This window comes from Leuciscus leuciscus, assembly GCF_965113295.1.
Source record: "Leuciscus leuciscus genome assembly, chromosome: 6".
Lineage (NCBI taxonomy): Eukaryota > Metazoa > Chordata > Actinopteri > Cypriniformes > Leuciscidae > Leuciscus > Leuciscus leuciscus.
This window is the reverse complement of record NC_138730.1, coordinates 22244042-22259851: the sequence shown is the minus strand read 5'-3', so window position 1 is coordinate 22259851 and position 15810 is coordinate 22244042. Positions and strand designations below refer to the sequence as shown.

The following is a 15810-nucleotide window of genomic DNA, read 5'->3' as shown; positions in this document are numbered from 1 at the left end:
TATTAAACTTTCACAGGTGACTTTGCTACCCTGGCCAGCTTAAAAGACCAACTATGTACATGTACAGACTGAAGCAGATTCTCGTCGCTGTGACTAAATGTGGTCAACTAATCAGTTGACGCAGACCGCTGATTTATTGATAGCTGCTGGCAGGAATAGACAGTGCTATGTTTGGTTGAGCACTGTGACATAGTTAAACAAATACGACGTATGGCACCGTATGCATGTTTCAGTGCAGTAAGAGAATGGGTTTAAATGTAAATACTATCATGCTTGTATATTTCAAACAAATGGCTATTTAGCACAATTGTTGTCATTTTGAAGAAAGAAAAAGACAGGTTTATGTATCTCTATTTTTTGTTAAAGGAACTCTGTTCGACAACACTGTCTTGACGCCATCATGTGGTACATTCAGGATATAACAGACCATCTACAACCACTACTTTCATGTGTTTTCTTTTTATTTGTCAAAATAGCATTTTTTTACCAAGGTGTTAAATGGCTCTGAAGGCATCTGCATGAATGAGGATCCATGCAGAGGTTACGGATATCATTTAGGTTAAAAATTTGGCTCCTTCCGTATTTCATATTTCAAAAATGTGTCAAATAATACCACTTTTTCAACAATTATTACAGCAATATGACAATACGATCATTAAATATATTCACACAGAGCAACACAAACACAAAAAAACACCAACCAAGGATTAAGATAGCAACTAACCCGTCTCATCAAGTACAATGTAAACAAAATCCCTTTAAGGGTACAACGTAATGATGTTAAAGAATTCAAAACATCTAGGGAATGCAAGGCCCAGGGTTAAAATACAATTAAACGTTCAGAGACGCTCACGTCTTCAGCAGGAGGGGGTGCTTGGCAGGAGACTAAATGGGGATTCATTAACAAAAATCAATCAGTCATGCCTGTCTGTGGAGTGTTAAATTAGGTCCTTTCATCCTGCTAAGGACCAGCAGGATGTACATGGGAGGGACAACAGGGAGTAAAGTAGTGCAAGTACCCCTTTATTGTCCTCAACGGCAACTGCTTTATTCGGTCACCAGGACCCGAAAGGTGACGCGGCCAAGAAACTTGTCACGCTCGTCGTTGTTCTTGAGGTTGGAGCCCTCTACCTTGCACTCTACAATCAGCTCAGAGTTATAGTCTTCCTTCTTAAGCAACAGCTTTACAGCAACCAGAGGCTGAACGTAACCCTTCTATTGATGATCAGAGACAGAAAAACAGAGGTGAAATAATGTGCACTTAACTACACACACACACAAACAATCAAATTAAGATCTAATACTATATTTTCTGAGAGAACTGTCATCATAACATAATTTAGAGTACCATCGTACTTGTCCATCGTTTTTTCTTTAAAAAAAAACAAGGTTAGGGTAAGATGTAAAAGGGTTAGTTCACCCAAAAATGAAATTTCTGTCATTAATTACTCACCCTCATGTCGTCCCAAACCCGTAGTTCATCTTCGAAACACAAATGAAGATCTTTTTGATGAAAAGCGTTCTGACCCCCCCTACAGACAGCAACGTTATTACCACTTTCAAGGCCCAGGAAAGTAGTAAAGACATTGTTAAAATAGTCCATTGTGACTTAGGGGTGGGAATCTCTAGGCACCTCACGATTCGATTCGATTACGATTCAGAGGCCTGCGATGTTAAAACGATTATCGATGCATCTTTTTTAGTGTGTGTGTGACAACTTGGTACTTTTAAAGCAAAGTATTTATAATGGCCCATAAATAATTTACTTCCAATATATTTTATTAATAAAACAAATGGAAGTGATTTGGCAAGTCAACTGTAAGGTTACATTTCCCAGCATATGTCCCAACATTGCAAAGAACCAACAGGAAAAGAAATGTGTGCCTGTACTAGCAGCAGACTTGTAGTAAATGAATACAAACTTCAGCATATTCTGAATCTCTAACATAAATAAAATAATAGACTTCTATCCAACATCCTCCTGTTATGTGCAAAGAGCAATATAATCCTTCAGACAAAATAAATAAATAAATTTACTTTAGCAAAATCACAAACAGCTTTCATAGAAAAAAAATATAGAATGATGTACCAGCAGCTCTCAAACAGAAATAATGCTTGTGGACTTGCGCATATTCTGAATAATTAGTAACATACAAAGCTGCTCTTGTACACAAATAAATAATAAAGAGTCCAAGACTTATGACTTGAAATCGTTGCTGTATACCACAATCAAAAACAGCTTATACAAAAAAAGTAAATGAATATCTGTAGAGAGCACAGTCAAAATGTAACTTTTTGTGACTGGCAATCTGGCATTGCACTGATACACACAGTGACTGTGGAGGGCAGTACAGTAAACCTACGTATAACGTACGTATAACAGATCTGTTTACAGCATATTGATGTGAAAACTAAACAATGCAGAAAGCAGCTCTCATACAAAAATACAAAATAGTCCACCATGAAATTATGCCAATTTTCCATACGTTAGCTTTTAACAAAGAGGGTGCCGTTCGGATTTCGCGCTCAGCCATCATGCGTCTTTGTTATGCGCACACCACAGACTGTACACTGCACGTCCGCGCTTTAGAGGTCTGCCTTTTGCGTACCGTCAATATAAACATTGTTAGAAAAAAAAAAAAAATTTAGAAAATAGATTTTTGACGTTTGTGAATCGATTCAGAATCGTCCACATCCGCATCGCGATGCATCTAAGAATATTTTTTTCCCCCACCCCTATTGTGACTACAGTGGTTCAACCTTAATGTAATGAAGTGATGAGAATACTATTTTAACGATGTCTTTACTACCTTTCTGGGCCTTGAAAGTTGCATTGATGTTGCAGTCTATGGCTGGTTCAGAAACCTCTCGGATTTCATCAAAATATCTTCATTTGTGTTCCGAAGATGAACGAAGGTCTTACGGGTTTGGGACGACACAAATAAAAGCACTTTTAAAAGGCACATTAATTCTTACACATAAACTTCTATATTTGATTACTTTAGGGTTTATGGCATTTCATTATGGCAATAAAGTTGTAAAATTGGATACACAGAAAAGGCGATTTCTTTTCACACAAAAATCATGTTAACACATTGTTTTGTTATCTTGTAACCATACAAATTAAATATTTTAAAATGTATGAATTGACCCCATTCACTTCCATTGTATGTGCCTCACTGTAATCCATACTTTAACCTTCTTCTTTTTTTTTTTTTTTAGAAAAGGACAGACAAGTGGAATTGTTTTAGTGGCATTCAATATTATGCTATAAATACTGTTAATAAAGCTTAGCTTGTATTGAACCTGGAATATTCCTTTAAGCATGTGGAATACTTACATGTGTCTTTTTCCCATAGTAAGGGAAGTACATCCTATCAATAGTCCCCTCATGGGGGAAATACTGCATCTGAAGAGGTTTCTCACTCTGAAGAGAAGCAGGAATATACCGTCAGACAACAGAAGACAGACTGTCACTGGGTGAGAGTGGATGATGCCATTTGATGTACACAAAAAATGGCTAAACGCTTTTAAATTGTCTTAACCACAAATTATTGGTCAGGAAATTAGAAAATAAATAAGTAAATGCACTACTTAAAAAACAATTGCTGCCTCAGAAAAACATCAAAGACAATTACGTTTTTGGCAGAATATGGGAAGTTGTGTGTGATGAATTACAATGAATTACACGAGTTGCATGGTGATGCTCCAGAGCGGTGTCTTCGAAAATCTGCTAAGAAATATAATAATAAATGCATCTCTAGCACAGTGAAGAATGGAGGAAAAGTGTCATTGTGTGGGAAGCCTTTTTAGATGTGGCTTGAGAACAAGTCATGTTTTGGCCTGGTCAAAGTCCAGATTTGAACCCTAGTGAATATTTGAACCCTAGTCTCACATTAAACTCAGTCGAACTGGGAGACATTTTTCAACTACTCATGAGTTGTTTGAACAACACTGACTCTTCTTCCTGTAAAAGTTGTCAGCAAGTTTACCCACACGGCTTAAAAATTTAAAGAAACCAAAGCGGAAGGCTATTCCATGCTGAGTTACTTTATCTACAGTATTTGTGCAATACTTGTTAATTTCCTGACCAGTGATTAAAATGGTTAAGACCATTAAAAGGCCACTAAATAGTTTGCCATTTTTAGCTTTGCATCTCTAATATAAATCATCCATTTGACATGTACAGCAGATGCGGCGTAATAACACATTTGAATGCAGTGCATAATTAATCCCAGCAGAAGAAGCAGACTCCTGCTTTGGAGGAAATAAGCGCTGAAAGACATGCTGCTGCGTTGCCATGCTAAATAAATTACAATTTGCCCCAGAATTAGGCATCCATCTTGATCAAAAGTAGCATTAGCAACTGATCTAAGAAAATATTCAAATGATAACAACTGCGAGAATGGTCAGTTAATTGATTCTGATTAGGGATGCATGAGATATCAGCCGATATTACAGATTTTCTATTTATTTGAATTGGTTGATATTAGATATTTAATTGTGCACATCATTTCCTCTATTTTAACATGTAGATTACCTTTGCCACCATCTAACACACACCTAAAGTTAATCTTTAAATCACTAATAATACAATAACAGTTCCCTAAATTCACCTGTAACATTTAAAATGATTGATCTTAGTTTTTAGTGGTTTATTTATAGTTCATTTTAGATCATATTTAACATATCGGCGCATCCCTAATTCTGACAAGATGTTATTTCTATGTTAAAGCTTGCAGAAATTCTGAAGTAAGGAATGACAGCATATACGTAAGAGACATGCTCAATCACATCGGTAGCAAACGACCGGGTGAATGAGAGAGACCATATATACAGTGATCTTACCCATCACTTTACTAAGGAGTTCAACTGGCAGCATGCAATTGAGACATGAGAGGAAAAGAAAAAAACACACACACTTGAGAGAGGATGGACTAACAATTTGAAATTCAAGCAGGACACACAACAACATTTAATCAAACCTTAAAGCTGAAATCCATAAGAAAACTGCAGAAAACACTGACAATTACAAACACCCAAGAGGTTCTGCTCCTACATTGGCTGCTTTGCACCCTAAAAGGGTTAGAGCTGTATGGGGACCAATCAGACATCTGCTTTGCTGACATCATTCGCTATCATTGGTCACGTGATTTTTACCTTCATTATAGCTTAGTGTGAGCGAACCAAAATGATTAATGATTAAGGAAAATGATTGGGTGGACAAGAAAGAAAGTGTGTGACCAAGACTTAACAAGGAGGTCATTTGCAGGTTAAGTATGGACCTCTTTTAGTTCTTTAACTATGGGATTCTTAATATCTTTGGACAAGGTTTGTGTAGAGGCATTTGTGCTTTTTTTAGTTCCATTTTCAAAATTTCTCTTTTAAATTGCAGCTTTAATCCACAAAAAACACCACAGATACAAACTTGTACATTTATGATCTTATATGGTCTACTATATCTTAATATCAGAAATGTAAATTCAATTATTTAATCTACTTCCATATTAGACAGGTTTCCAATTGTTACCTTTGATGTGCAGTTGATGTACGGATCTCCAGACGGCTTAAGACCAATGACCTGAGGGTTAAGAATAATACAATATCAGTCTGATTCACCCTCAGTCAGTAAGATATGAATACCTAGCCAATTTGATAATGCATTATTCCTTTGGAATTAAATGTTTTGTATTCACCACCATTCAAATCTTTCACACTGATCCGCGAAAACGACAAAAAATGCTGTATTCTGCTGCCGGGCCATTAGATGGCGATGAAACACTACAGACTGAACACGTAATACGCATGTGCATGACGTAATAGGCTCTGTCCCAAATGGAACCCTAAGCACTCGCGGTCTTCCGCTGAGTCCGCACTTTCGTGACGTAATGCCGCTTTGACTGTCGGGAAGAAGTCTGCTGTGGAGTCCGCATCAGCGCGGGCTCGGCAAAAGTGCGCATCAAGGGCGCAAATTGACCACATGGGGGCGCTCGCGAGCACCCTTCTGAGATCTAAAAATGACAAATGGGACACACTGCGGTCTCACGGACTTAACGGACACGCGCACGCGGCAGCCATTGTAAGTCCACAAGACCGAAAGTGCACATGAAGTGTGCCATTTGGGACAGGGCCATAATCTTCAGAGATTCGTATTTTTGTTGTTTACACGAAGACCGTTTTCAAAAACATACACTTTGAAACCCGTTTTCAAAAGTTTTTCGTTTTCAGGCACCCAAAACGCTGTTTGTTGTCTAAACGAACGGCCAAAACGCCGTTTTTAGTTGGAAACGGTGTCGTGTAAACAGCCCCTAGTGTATATCCCAGTGTTTCTCATCTTCTGAGCGGCCGGTATCCCAGTTGTCCCAGCGCTTCCAAGTCTGATAGTCCGGAGTCTGGTGGTCCCAGCGCACCCGAGTCCAGTGGTCTCGGAGGTCCTACCGCCATCGGCTACGTTTCCTGTAATGGCAGTCGCCATCTTATGTGTTTGGGCCATACACACATCCACAGCTCCTCCAGAGGCAGCGCCATCCACTCCAGCTCCTCCTGAAGAGGCGGCGTCCACTCTTGAACTTTCTATCTACCCTGTTACGGCAAAAGAGGCTGACTCTGAACTCTTCACCTGTCCTGTATTGGCCACGGAGGCCTTCTCTGAACCCTCTGTGCTTCCTGTTACTTTCACAGAGGCTGTCCGTGACCTCTCTGCAACAGTTCTGCCTGATCTGCCATGGTGGGTTCCAGTTCCACCAGCTCCGCCTGGTCCGCCCTGGCTCTGATACTCCTCAATCTCCAGTTCCACCACATTGGCCCTCCATCATAATTTGTTGCAAAAGCTGCTGTCTCTTGATTTCCAAATTTAGATCCATCTGTGTATATTGGGATATGTTGTGGGAACATTGCTTTTATATCCAGAAATAGCTGGTGATAATCATTTGGATGAGTTTTTGATTTCTGGTTTCTTGCAAAATCCAGATGGATTTGGTTTTTTTTGAGATCCCATGGAGGAATTCATGGGAAAAAATATGTCTGTTCCAAAATGTTTAAATCCACTTTCAGATTCTCCAGATGGGTTATATTGCATAGACCAAATGGAGGGATGTAACTTGGCTTTCAATATTATTGAACGCTGAATTGAAAAACTGCTGAATAGGCTGGATTTTCCTAATTTGTTTTGAGGTTGGTGTGGTTAAAACATTCATGGCTTTAAAACTTTTGTTTTTCAAAAAGTGTTTAATATGAGGAATAAAATACTGTTAGCTGCCAAAGGTGATACCAAGAAGCCAGGTCTCTTACACAACTTTAATGGGGACTCAACATTACATCCACAAACAATTCTGAAACAACGAAGCTGACAAAAATGCATACAGATTGTTGAAACAGATTGAAACCGTTCTGCAATGAACAGGACTGTATTTTGTTTATCTTCAGTTGGATTTTTCACTCCCTAGTATTCATGTACTTGTTTCTGTAGCAAATGCATTACTCCAGTCTTCAGTGTCACATGATCATTCTAGTAATACGCTGACTTTTATGCTGGCTCAAGAAACTTGAAACTTTCTTCTTCTTCTTAATATTATTATCATTAATTAAAACACTGGTGCTGCGTAATATTTTTGTGGAAACCATGATACATTTATTTTCAGGATTCTTTAATGGATAGAAAGTACAAATGAACAGCATTTATTTGAAATAGACTAAACTGTCTCTAAACTGTCTTTACTGTCACTTTTGAACAATCTAATGCATCCTTGCTGAATTAAAAATAATTAATTTCTTAAAGAAATTAAATCTTACCGACCTGAAACTTTTGAATGGTAGTGCATGTTAGGTTACTCACCCTATTCATCTTGACAATAAAACACGGCTGCCCTTTAGCATAGCCGAAAGTGGTGTCCTCCATCCCGGAGCAATGGTGGAGTAAACTCCTCTTAAACTGGCACACCTTCTTCTGCGGATCCTCATCCTGCTCAGAGTACTGACCCGCCATACACAAGTCATTTTTTGCTTGCTCTGAGTCATTATACTCTGGAAAACGGAAAACAGACAAATTATAAATAAAAAAGACTATAGTTTCCAAGTACTACGCAACCAGATGAGAAATTCTTAAAAAAGCAGAGTGAGGGAAAGTGTAGAGCACTTACGATGCAGAAACGATTCTAGATGCTGAACGTACTTGCCATATTCAAGAGATTCTGATCTGTTAAAAACTATACTTAAAGAGTTTGGCCTGATAACCAACCCTGCGAAAAAGAAAAAGTTAGTTAAATATATATATTTTTTTTTAAAGGGGACCTTCTATGCCCATTTTTACAAGATATTGTATGTCTCAGGTGTCCCCAGAATGCGTCTGTTAAGTTTCAGCTCAAAATACCCCACAGATCATTTATTTTACATTTATTATGTTGTAAATCCCCATTTTTGGGTGAAAGGAAAAACATACTGTTCTCGTGCATGTATCTTTAAATGCAAATGAGCTGCTGCTCCCCACCCACTTTTTCCAGAAGAGAGCGGAGCCTGTACGGATACAGATACTCTAACAAAACATCTGTTTGGTTTTGATTATCATTTCTATCCCGCTCACGCTCACGTGACATTGCAGTTCTTCATCATCATGAAAGTTTATTATCTGCATGCGTCTTAAAGCCATTTCAGTTAAAACTTCAGATATGTGGTTTTCGCGTGAATATTAAGTTCACATTAACAGTCATTTTTATTATTATAGGGTGGTTGTGTACACACACTGTCGACACATCCATGTTCAAACACCAGGTAAAAGTGAATTTTGCATAATAGGTCCCTTTTAAATAATTCATAACTTGTAATATGTACATAATATGTACATACCATAATATGTACAGTAATGATCAGTTAATTTTCACTTTTTAATTAACACTTACTGTCAAATTTACTACAAATTGTATGTTGCACTATATACACAGTACAGCCTGATGATAAGAGCTGCACACTGTCAAACTCACCTGGGGATGCGACACGATCTTGATACTTTGGCGTGTCGTCATTCAGCATCTGAAGCATCACCCACATAGTGAAGACAAACATGGCAGCCAAGAAGACATAGAAGACCAAGTAAAAGAGGAGGATGATGCCTGAAAGACAGTACCTTTGAAAATCATTTATTGCTAGGCAGAACTGAATTCATAAGACTCCTGTTAAAAAGCTTTAAAAATGTATAATTCATACATATATTTGAACAGTATAAAATATAAACATAACCAACCAATGCATTCATAACAGAACCAACCATATCATAACATTTTGCTGGGGTTTGGTATATAATCTGACCGCATACATTACAAGCTTATCCCATTTCAATTTATTTCTCTCTCTGAGATACTTAATTCTGATTGGTCATTCATGGATTTTCAATTTCAGTCAATTATAGCTACACTATGTAGCTTTTTTTTTTTATAATAATAAAAGAAAGTTATGAGAGAGTCCAAAAATGCATTTTCCAAATAATAATAATAATAATAATTCATTACATTTATATAGCGCTTTTCTCGGCACTCAAAGCGCTTTACATAGAAGGGGGGAATCTCCTCAACCACCACCAATGTGCAGCATCCACTTGGATGATGCAACGGCAGCCATATTGCGCCAGAATGCCCACCACACACCAGCTTACTGGTGGAGAGGAGACAGAGTGATGAAGCCAATCAGTATATGAGGATGATTAGGAGGCCATGATGGACAGAGGCCACTGGGCAAATTTGGCCAGGATGCCGGGGTTACACCCCTACCCCAAACCATGTCTTCACCCAAATATAATATATTGAAAACCCTATAATAAAGATTTGAGTCAAAATCTGCCAAGGGGCAATTAAATGTAACAAATCTTTTATTTGAAAATGAAACAAAATTTTTTCAGACTTTGATAATTGTCAATTTAGATTTTATAAATTTTTATAAAAATCACCTGTCAAGTTTACAATATATATTAAATCAGCATATTAGAGTCAAATTGGATGACTACAGGGACTCATTTCAAGATCATGCATTTAACAGTTCATCTATTACCAAAATTATGAAAAAAGATCAGTCAAGAAAACAAGATTTTTTGAAAATATTAAAATATGCCATGAATGTCAGAATCAGAATGTGCATAAAAAATGTCCGTCAAAACCAACACGTTAAACTGTTCATTAACTCGGCGAAGTACAAATTTATACTTGTGTGCGTTATGTATTATGCACGTTATTGTCTCTGACAGACAGCATGTTGAAGCCACTCAGGCTGCCATTTTCTCCCTCTTCTTCTCAGAAAGCAAAAACGCATCAAAACATCCGGAAGTGTGGGTTTTACTGGAAATAAGTGTACTCGCTGGACCTCTCGCTGTAAATACTAACGTATATATTGTGCACGTTATTTTTTGACAGACATCGATGTCGTGATATTCAAATTATGTGGATTTGAAAACAGATAGATTGTAAGGTAATATTTTTTTTTTCTTAGCCAGCAAGTATTCAGTGAAGTGACTGATTCCCATGAGTGTATTATGACGATGTTTTTAGTTCTAATATTCCAACCGACAGCGAGCCTAAGTTTTGGACGGATGAGATAACCTACGTAAGGGGTGAACTATGTTTGATTTTTGGGTAATTATAAAACGTGCTAAAGACGTTCAAAATGCTTTTCACGTAGTTCATTATACTTTTTACGGAATGAAGTTTATTTCTTGGCTTAAATAAATTACATGTAACTCAGAGACTGACATATCTGGCTTTTCACAATTTTTACATTCACTCTTATAACAAATATTCTTTATTTAAACTAGTGCTGTCAAATCAAAAGTTTGTGTTTATATTATATATATATATATATATATATATATATATATATGTGTGTGTGTGTGTGTGTGTGTGTGTGTGTGTGTGTGTGTGTGTGTGTGTGTGTGTGTGTGTGTGTGTGTATGTATGTATATACACACACAGACACACACACACACACTCTATATATATATATATATATATATATATATACACACATATGTATACTATAGTTTAACCAACTTTTATTTTAGAATCGATTAATCATGATTAATCGATTTGACAGCACTAATTTAAACCCATGAAAAATGCAGATCCTGTTGTAAATAATAGTGAAAAATCCCTTTTTAAAACTGTTGTTTCATTACCCCTATGAAGATTTTGACTCATTTATATTTTAGGCTGTATGAATGGATTTTGTGAGAAATTGCATATAGGTCAGTTGCCTGTGCGTGTCACAGCATTTTCCTACTCAGAGAAAAGTAGCTCTGGCTACTGTGGTGCTTGTATGGTGTAAGTGGCGTAAATTTCCCACGGATCATTCAAAACAGCAAACCTCCGGGGAGACCCCAGCTGTAAAAACAAAAGCAGTGTCCCAAGTCAAGAGGCTTCATCCTTCGAAGGCTGCGTTAGAAGGCCAAATGTGTCACAGCAGAACGACAAAGGCTGTCCCAATTCAAAGGCTTCTTCAGATGCAGCCTTTAAATGAGTGGATAAATGATGTTCAGTTAGTGAATGAATCAGTCTTTTGAGCCGGTTCTTTTTAGTGAACTGGTTGAACCAATTCACCAAACCGGACTGAACCATCTGAAACTGTTACGCAATCAAAAGTCACTCAATCAAAAACTCACTTTCAGACACGCCAGACAGTCACTCTGACTCGAAATTAACCAATATCCAGGAGTGTATGTTCCTATGATGCCTAATTTTGCCAACCCATTCAGCACTCCAGTTAGTCCATCAGTACACAGTTCACGGCTGTTGTTTATTTTTTTTAAAACGTGTTTCTGATAAGTAACTAGATAAGAACATTTGGGGTGTGAGTGTGTGCAGTTTACGTTGTAGAACAAAACGTCAAAGTGTTGTCAAGCTATGTTTACCACAGGCTTTATTTAACTCATAAAAATAAAAAAATGATTTTAAAAGCCCATGGGAAAATCTCGAGAGAACCAGTGGCGAATTAGACTTCCGGGTTTTGAAGTCATCCCTGCACCACTCTATTGGGACCATACTTCAAAGGACACAGTTAAAGAAATCATTATTTATGTGACCATCCATTCTGATAAGATGTCCTGTATCAGTGTGTACACCGGTGCATCTTACCACATTCATCCAGAGCCGAAGCACACGCAAAAGATTGCATGCCGTTCTGTTTAGAGCTTTAATTTAGAGATTTAAAATAAAGGTGAAAATAATTTTGTCATTTATTTCATATATATTCACATGTAGTAAAATAATGTTACAGTCCCATTCAGCCAGTGGCATACTGCACATCTGTGAGAAGAGAACACCCCCCCCCCCACACACACACACACACACACACACACACACACACACATACACGTGCACGTGTGAGGCCCCTCCCATCAGCAGTGATGGCATGTATGAAAATCTGTTGTGCGCCTCCTGCTCATGTCTGTCTCCCCCACTTACAGTAATTGATTTAATGGTATAAATATCTGATTTTGCACGCAGTGAATTATCATTGCATTGATGCATTCAACGTTATTATTAATAACATTATATAGGCCTTTTTTTTTGCTAAATAAAAATAATATAGCCTAATAATAATAATTATAAAAGTTGCCTCAGCAAAGACCAAGCCTAAAGACTGCATATTTTATTTGATCTATTTGTTAAAATCAGTTATTGGCACACTTCTGCAATAACGGTAACACAGCACGTCAAGACCTGCAGGGCTGTCTATGGGCTACTTTACAAATGGGCGATGAAAAAAACTGCGACCTTATTTTAGTTTTTTTAGCAATGTTTTCTATGATCCTGTTTGTTTTTTTTGTTTTGTTTTTTTGCTATTGTATTTTCATCTTTAGTCAATTGAGTTCAGTTCTAAAAAAAGCAACAACAAAAAAAAGCAAGGCTACTGGTAAATAGGCCTAGATGAATCTGCGACATAGCCCATCATAGGATGAGTGGCCCCCACACACTGCATGGGCTGCGGGGGTGTCCCGTACGTCCAATCATTCAGCAGTTGATCTTTTTTTCTTTTCTTTTTTTTGCCTGTACAAAAAATCTAAGGTGTCATTCGAACAGAAGGTTTAGTGAGGCGCAAAAACGGAAAGATTCCCCACAGGCCAGGCGACGTCACGGCGCGCTCAGCGACGACACTTTGATGTTTCCGAGCGCTCTGACGTTGCCATTTAGGTCTATGATCTTCAAAATGAACGAGAATGAATGGGTTTTTGAATAGGGGTCATTATTTTGACTGACTGAAAGCGTCTAATCCCTGCAGGCTTTTAATCATTTAGACGCGCACTGGTATCGTCAAGATAATCAGCTGAATTGACTAGGCATAATGGGCCTTGGGTCAATAAGAACAAGAGAAGGTTAATCACACTAGCCTTTCTCTCGTTAAGCAGTGAACACATTGAGAGTTTCTGTCAATCCCGTTATTTTTAAGACAAGTTATTTAATCTGCGCACAAATGTTTTCGGTAGCTAAATAGTGCAAACAAGAACCTTGCTTTGGTAAATAAACATGTGCGTAGATTAAAACCACACTACTACAGTCTGGAATAAAAAGCTTATTTGGCCACTGAGCAGTGTCTAATGACGTTTATTAGCATCAGACTCCGTTTTCTCTCCACAGTGAATTTTAACTGCGAAACACGGACGATCGTTTCGTTCCATTTCTAAACCTAAAAAATAACACATTCAAAAATACCAGGCATTAAAGAACTGCTGCCGCTTCTAATTTTTGTAACATTTAAATTCGCAACATCATTTTGTAACAAATATTGATTCCGAATCCAAAATGTTTGAGGGTTTTACCCGAGAAGACGTGCTATACGACCTGAAGATGTTGAGCATTGAGCAACATTATTTACACTGTAGATCATTCGAAACGCTGAGAGATGAGAATACATTAAAATGCCACTGATGTCATCAGGGAACGAGTTGATGACATTAAGATGCCGGAATGCCTAAGATAACGATGCTTTCGTCATTTTCAATGCACACTCGTCTTCATTCATGACCCTAGAGGGTCTTCATGTTTAATAAGCTTTACAGTTTCCTTCTGTCAAAAAAAATCTGCCCGTAATGTATGCAAACTGCACATTTCATGAATGACGCCGTTAGGGTTTCTGTCAACTCACCCCAATTTCTACCAGTCCGACCGAAGAATTCTCCAGTTCTTGGATTGTAGATCACGTCTTTCCAGTTACTCTCAGGCTCTTTGCCCTCCGCTGGTTTTTCGCTCTTTTTAGACATGCTTGTAATTTAGGCGCAACTTATGAAAATGACGCTGCGTGTGTGTGTGTGATGCGAGCTGTTTGGTGAGGCTGATGCGCTGGTGAAAGAGCGAAGAACCTCCGGCCTCTGACGTCTCCAAATGTTCCTGATTCTAAACTGGTCCAACAGACCTGGACCGACAGCAGCACGTTATGTTGTGGGGGAGGGAACGAAGGGGCAGCTGTTTCGCGCATGCGTACACAGTGCAACCCTGGAATTGTTACAAATTGATTGTGAATTTTATACAGGAGAATCTTGATGATCAGCGGCTCTATTGTATTATGCATACTATGAGAAGGTCGTATCATGGTAGGCTACTGAATTATTAGGCTTCCATATTCATATCCCATGCTTTTACATGCTATAAGTAGCATACACAAGCCTACTCTTGGTGCTACCATGGTGCATGTTCAAAAATATATATATAAATACACTATTAGCCAACTAATAACACCAGTAATAATAATAATAATTATAAATGTAGGTGTTGGGATGTTTTTCATTTAAATTGCCATTGCTGTGTGTTTAGTTTCTAATTTTAGTTTTCAGATAACATGGCACCAAATAAATGTTTACTCATGGGACTCATGAATGGACACACTTATTCTGAGATTCTATGATGAAGAAATTCAACCAATGACTCCAACTGGCAAGATAGATAACCTTTATGAATATGGTTTATTCAAGTGGGAAAGTTTTAAACATCTTTTAAAAACCAGTGCGCATGCATGTAAAGCTTTCATCTTTTGTACTTGGATGATAAGCGGATATTCACAAACCTGTACTAAATCGACCAGAACTTGATAGTAAAACCCCTTAAACACACAGGTAATAGATTGAGGTAAACCTCTAACGAGAATGGAAGAAATAAAGTGAAGAACTGCTAAATGAATGCTATTCCCATCACTATTTTCTTCTGCTTTCTGAGCACAGCTGAGCTGTAATGAGGCTGTTAATTAGTGATGACCTCAGTAAACACAGATGACTTATGTAACACACACACACACAAAATGAATTTGTTCAATGGGATGAATTATGAATTAAAAGCTAAAATTCCTCAGCTAAAAAGTGTAATGCACTACATTTGTTATTTGAGGTTAGTTGAATAAAATCAGCAATTTCAGATCATTCAATTGAACAAATACTGCTTTTCATTCGTTTTTCTTTCAAATACCTGCCACCACATTTGTTTCCTTCATTGTGTGCTTCTGGAATGTTTGTTAGTGTTTAAGTTTTAAAAAATGTAAAAAAAAATCTCAAATCCTCAGAGCTCATCTTGCCTTATCAAATACTGCCTCTTACTGGTCAATATAGTTCAAGAAATTATGTGGGCAACAATGAATGCTACTGTAATGTTTTATTTTATATTGCTGTTTTTCAGTAGGCTATATTACTTTTTAACATCTTAATAAGTGCTTTACTGGTATTCTCATGGCTCCTATTGGCAAGAAAATACCTAAAAAGAAATGGCAATTACTAAAAGAACTCCTGTAGAAGATTTTTTACCACATTCTATTTGGGTTAATCTCCCACATTTCATAACATTAAAGAGCATT

At 37.6% G+C, this 15810-nt stretch overlaps 1 protein-coding gene and 1 long non-coding RNA gene across 2 annotated transcripts; one reads left to right on the top strand and one right to left on the bottom strand.

The window, feature by feature from the left end:
- Nucleotides 1–363: 363 nt before the first annotated feature.
- atp1b3a (ATPase Na+/K+ transporting subunit beta 3a) lies at nt 364–14417 on the bottom strand. The gene is made up of 7 exons (XM_082172585.1): nt 14119–14417; nt 8976–9104; nt 8139–8237; nt 7835–8022; nt 5531–5581; nt 3341–3427; nt 364–1215 (listed from the first exon to the last, which is right to left on the bottom strand). Exons 1-7 carry the CDS (start codon nt 14231–14233, stop codon nt 1048–1050), a joined length of 837 nt encoding a protein of 278 aa, XP_082028711.1. The 5' UTR covers nt 14234–14417; the 3' UTR covers nt 364–1047.
- LOC309500834 lies at nt 11019–13670 on the top strand. Its single transcript, XR_014206702.1, has 2 exons — nt 11019–11857; nt 11890–13670. It is a non-coding gene; the product is annotated as an uncharacterized lncRNA (long non-coding RNA).
- Nucleotides 14418–15810: the final 1393 nt, after the last annotated feature.

Bases quoted from the DNA above. Each gene is read 5' to 3' on its own strand.
- atp1b3a (XM_082172585.1), bottom strand. From the start codon at position 14,233: ATGTCTAAAAAGAGCGAAAAACCAGCGGAGGGCAAAGAGCCTGAGAGT. The intron at 8,238-8,975 runs GTGAGTTTGACA...TCTTTTTCGCAG, and splicing joins AGATCGTGTCGCATCCCCAG to GGTTGGTTATCAGGCCAAAC. The intron at 1,216-3,340 runs GTAAGTATTCCA...GATCATCAATAG, and splicing joins ACTATGGGAAAAAGACACAT to AAGGGTTACGTTCAGCCTCT.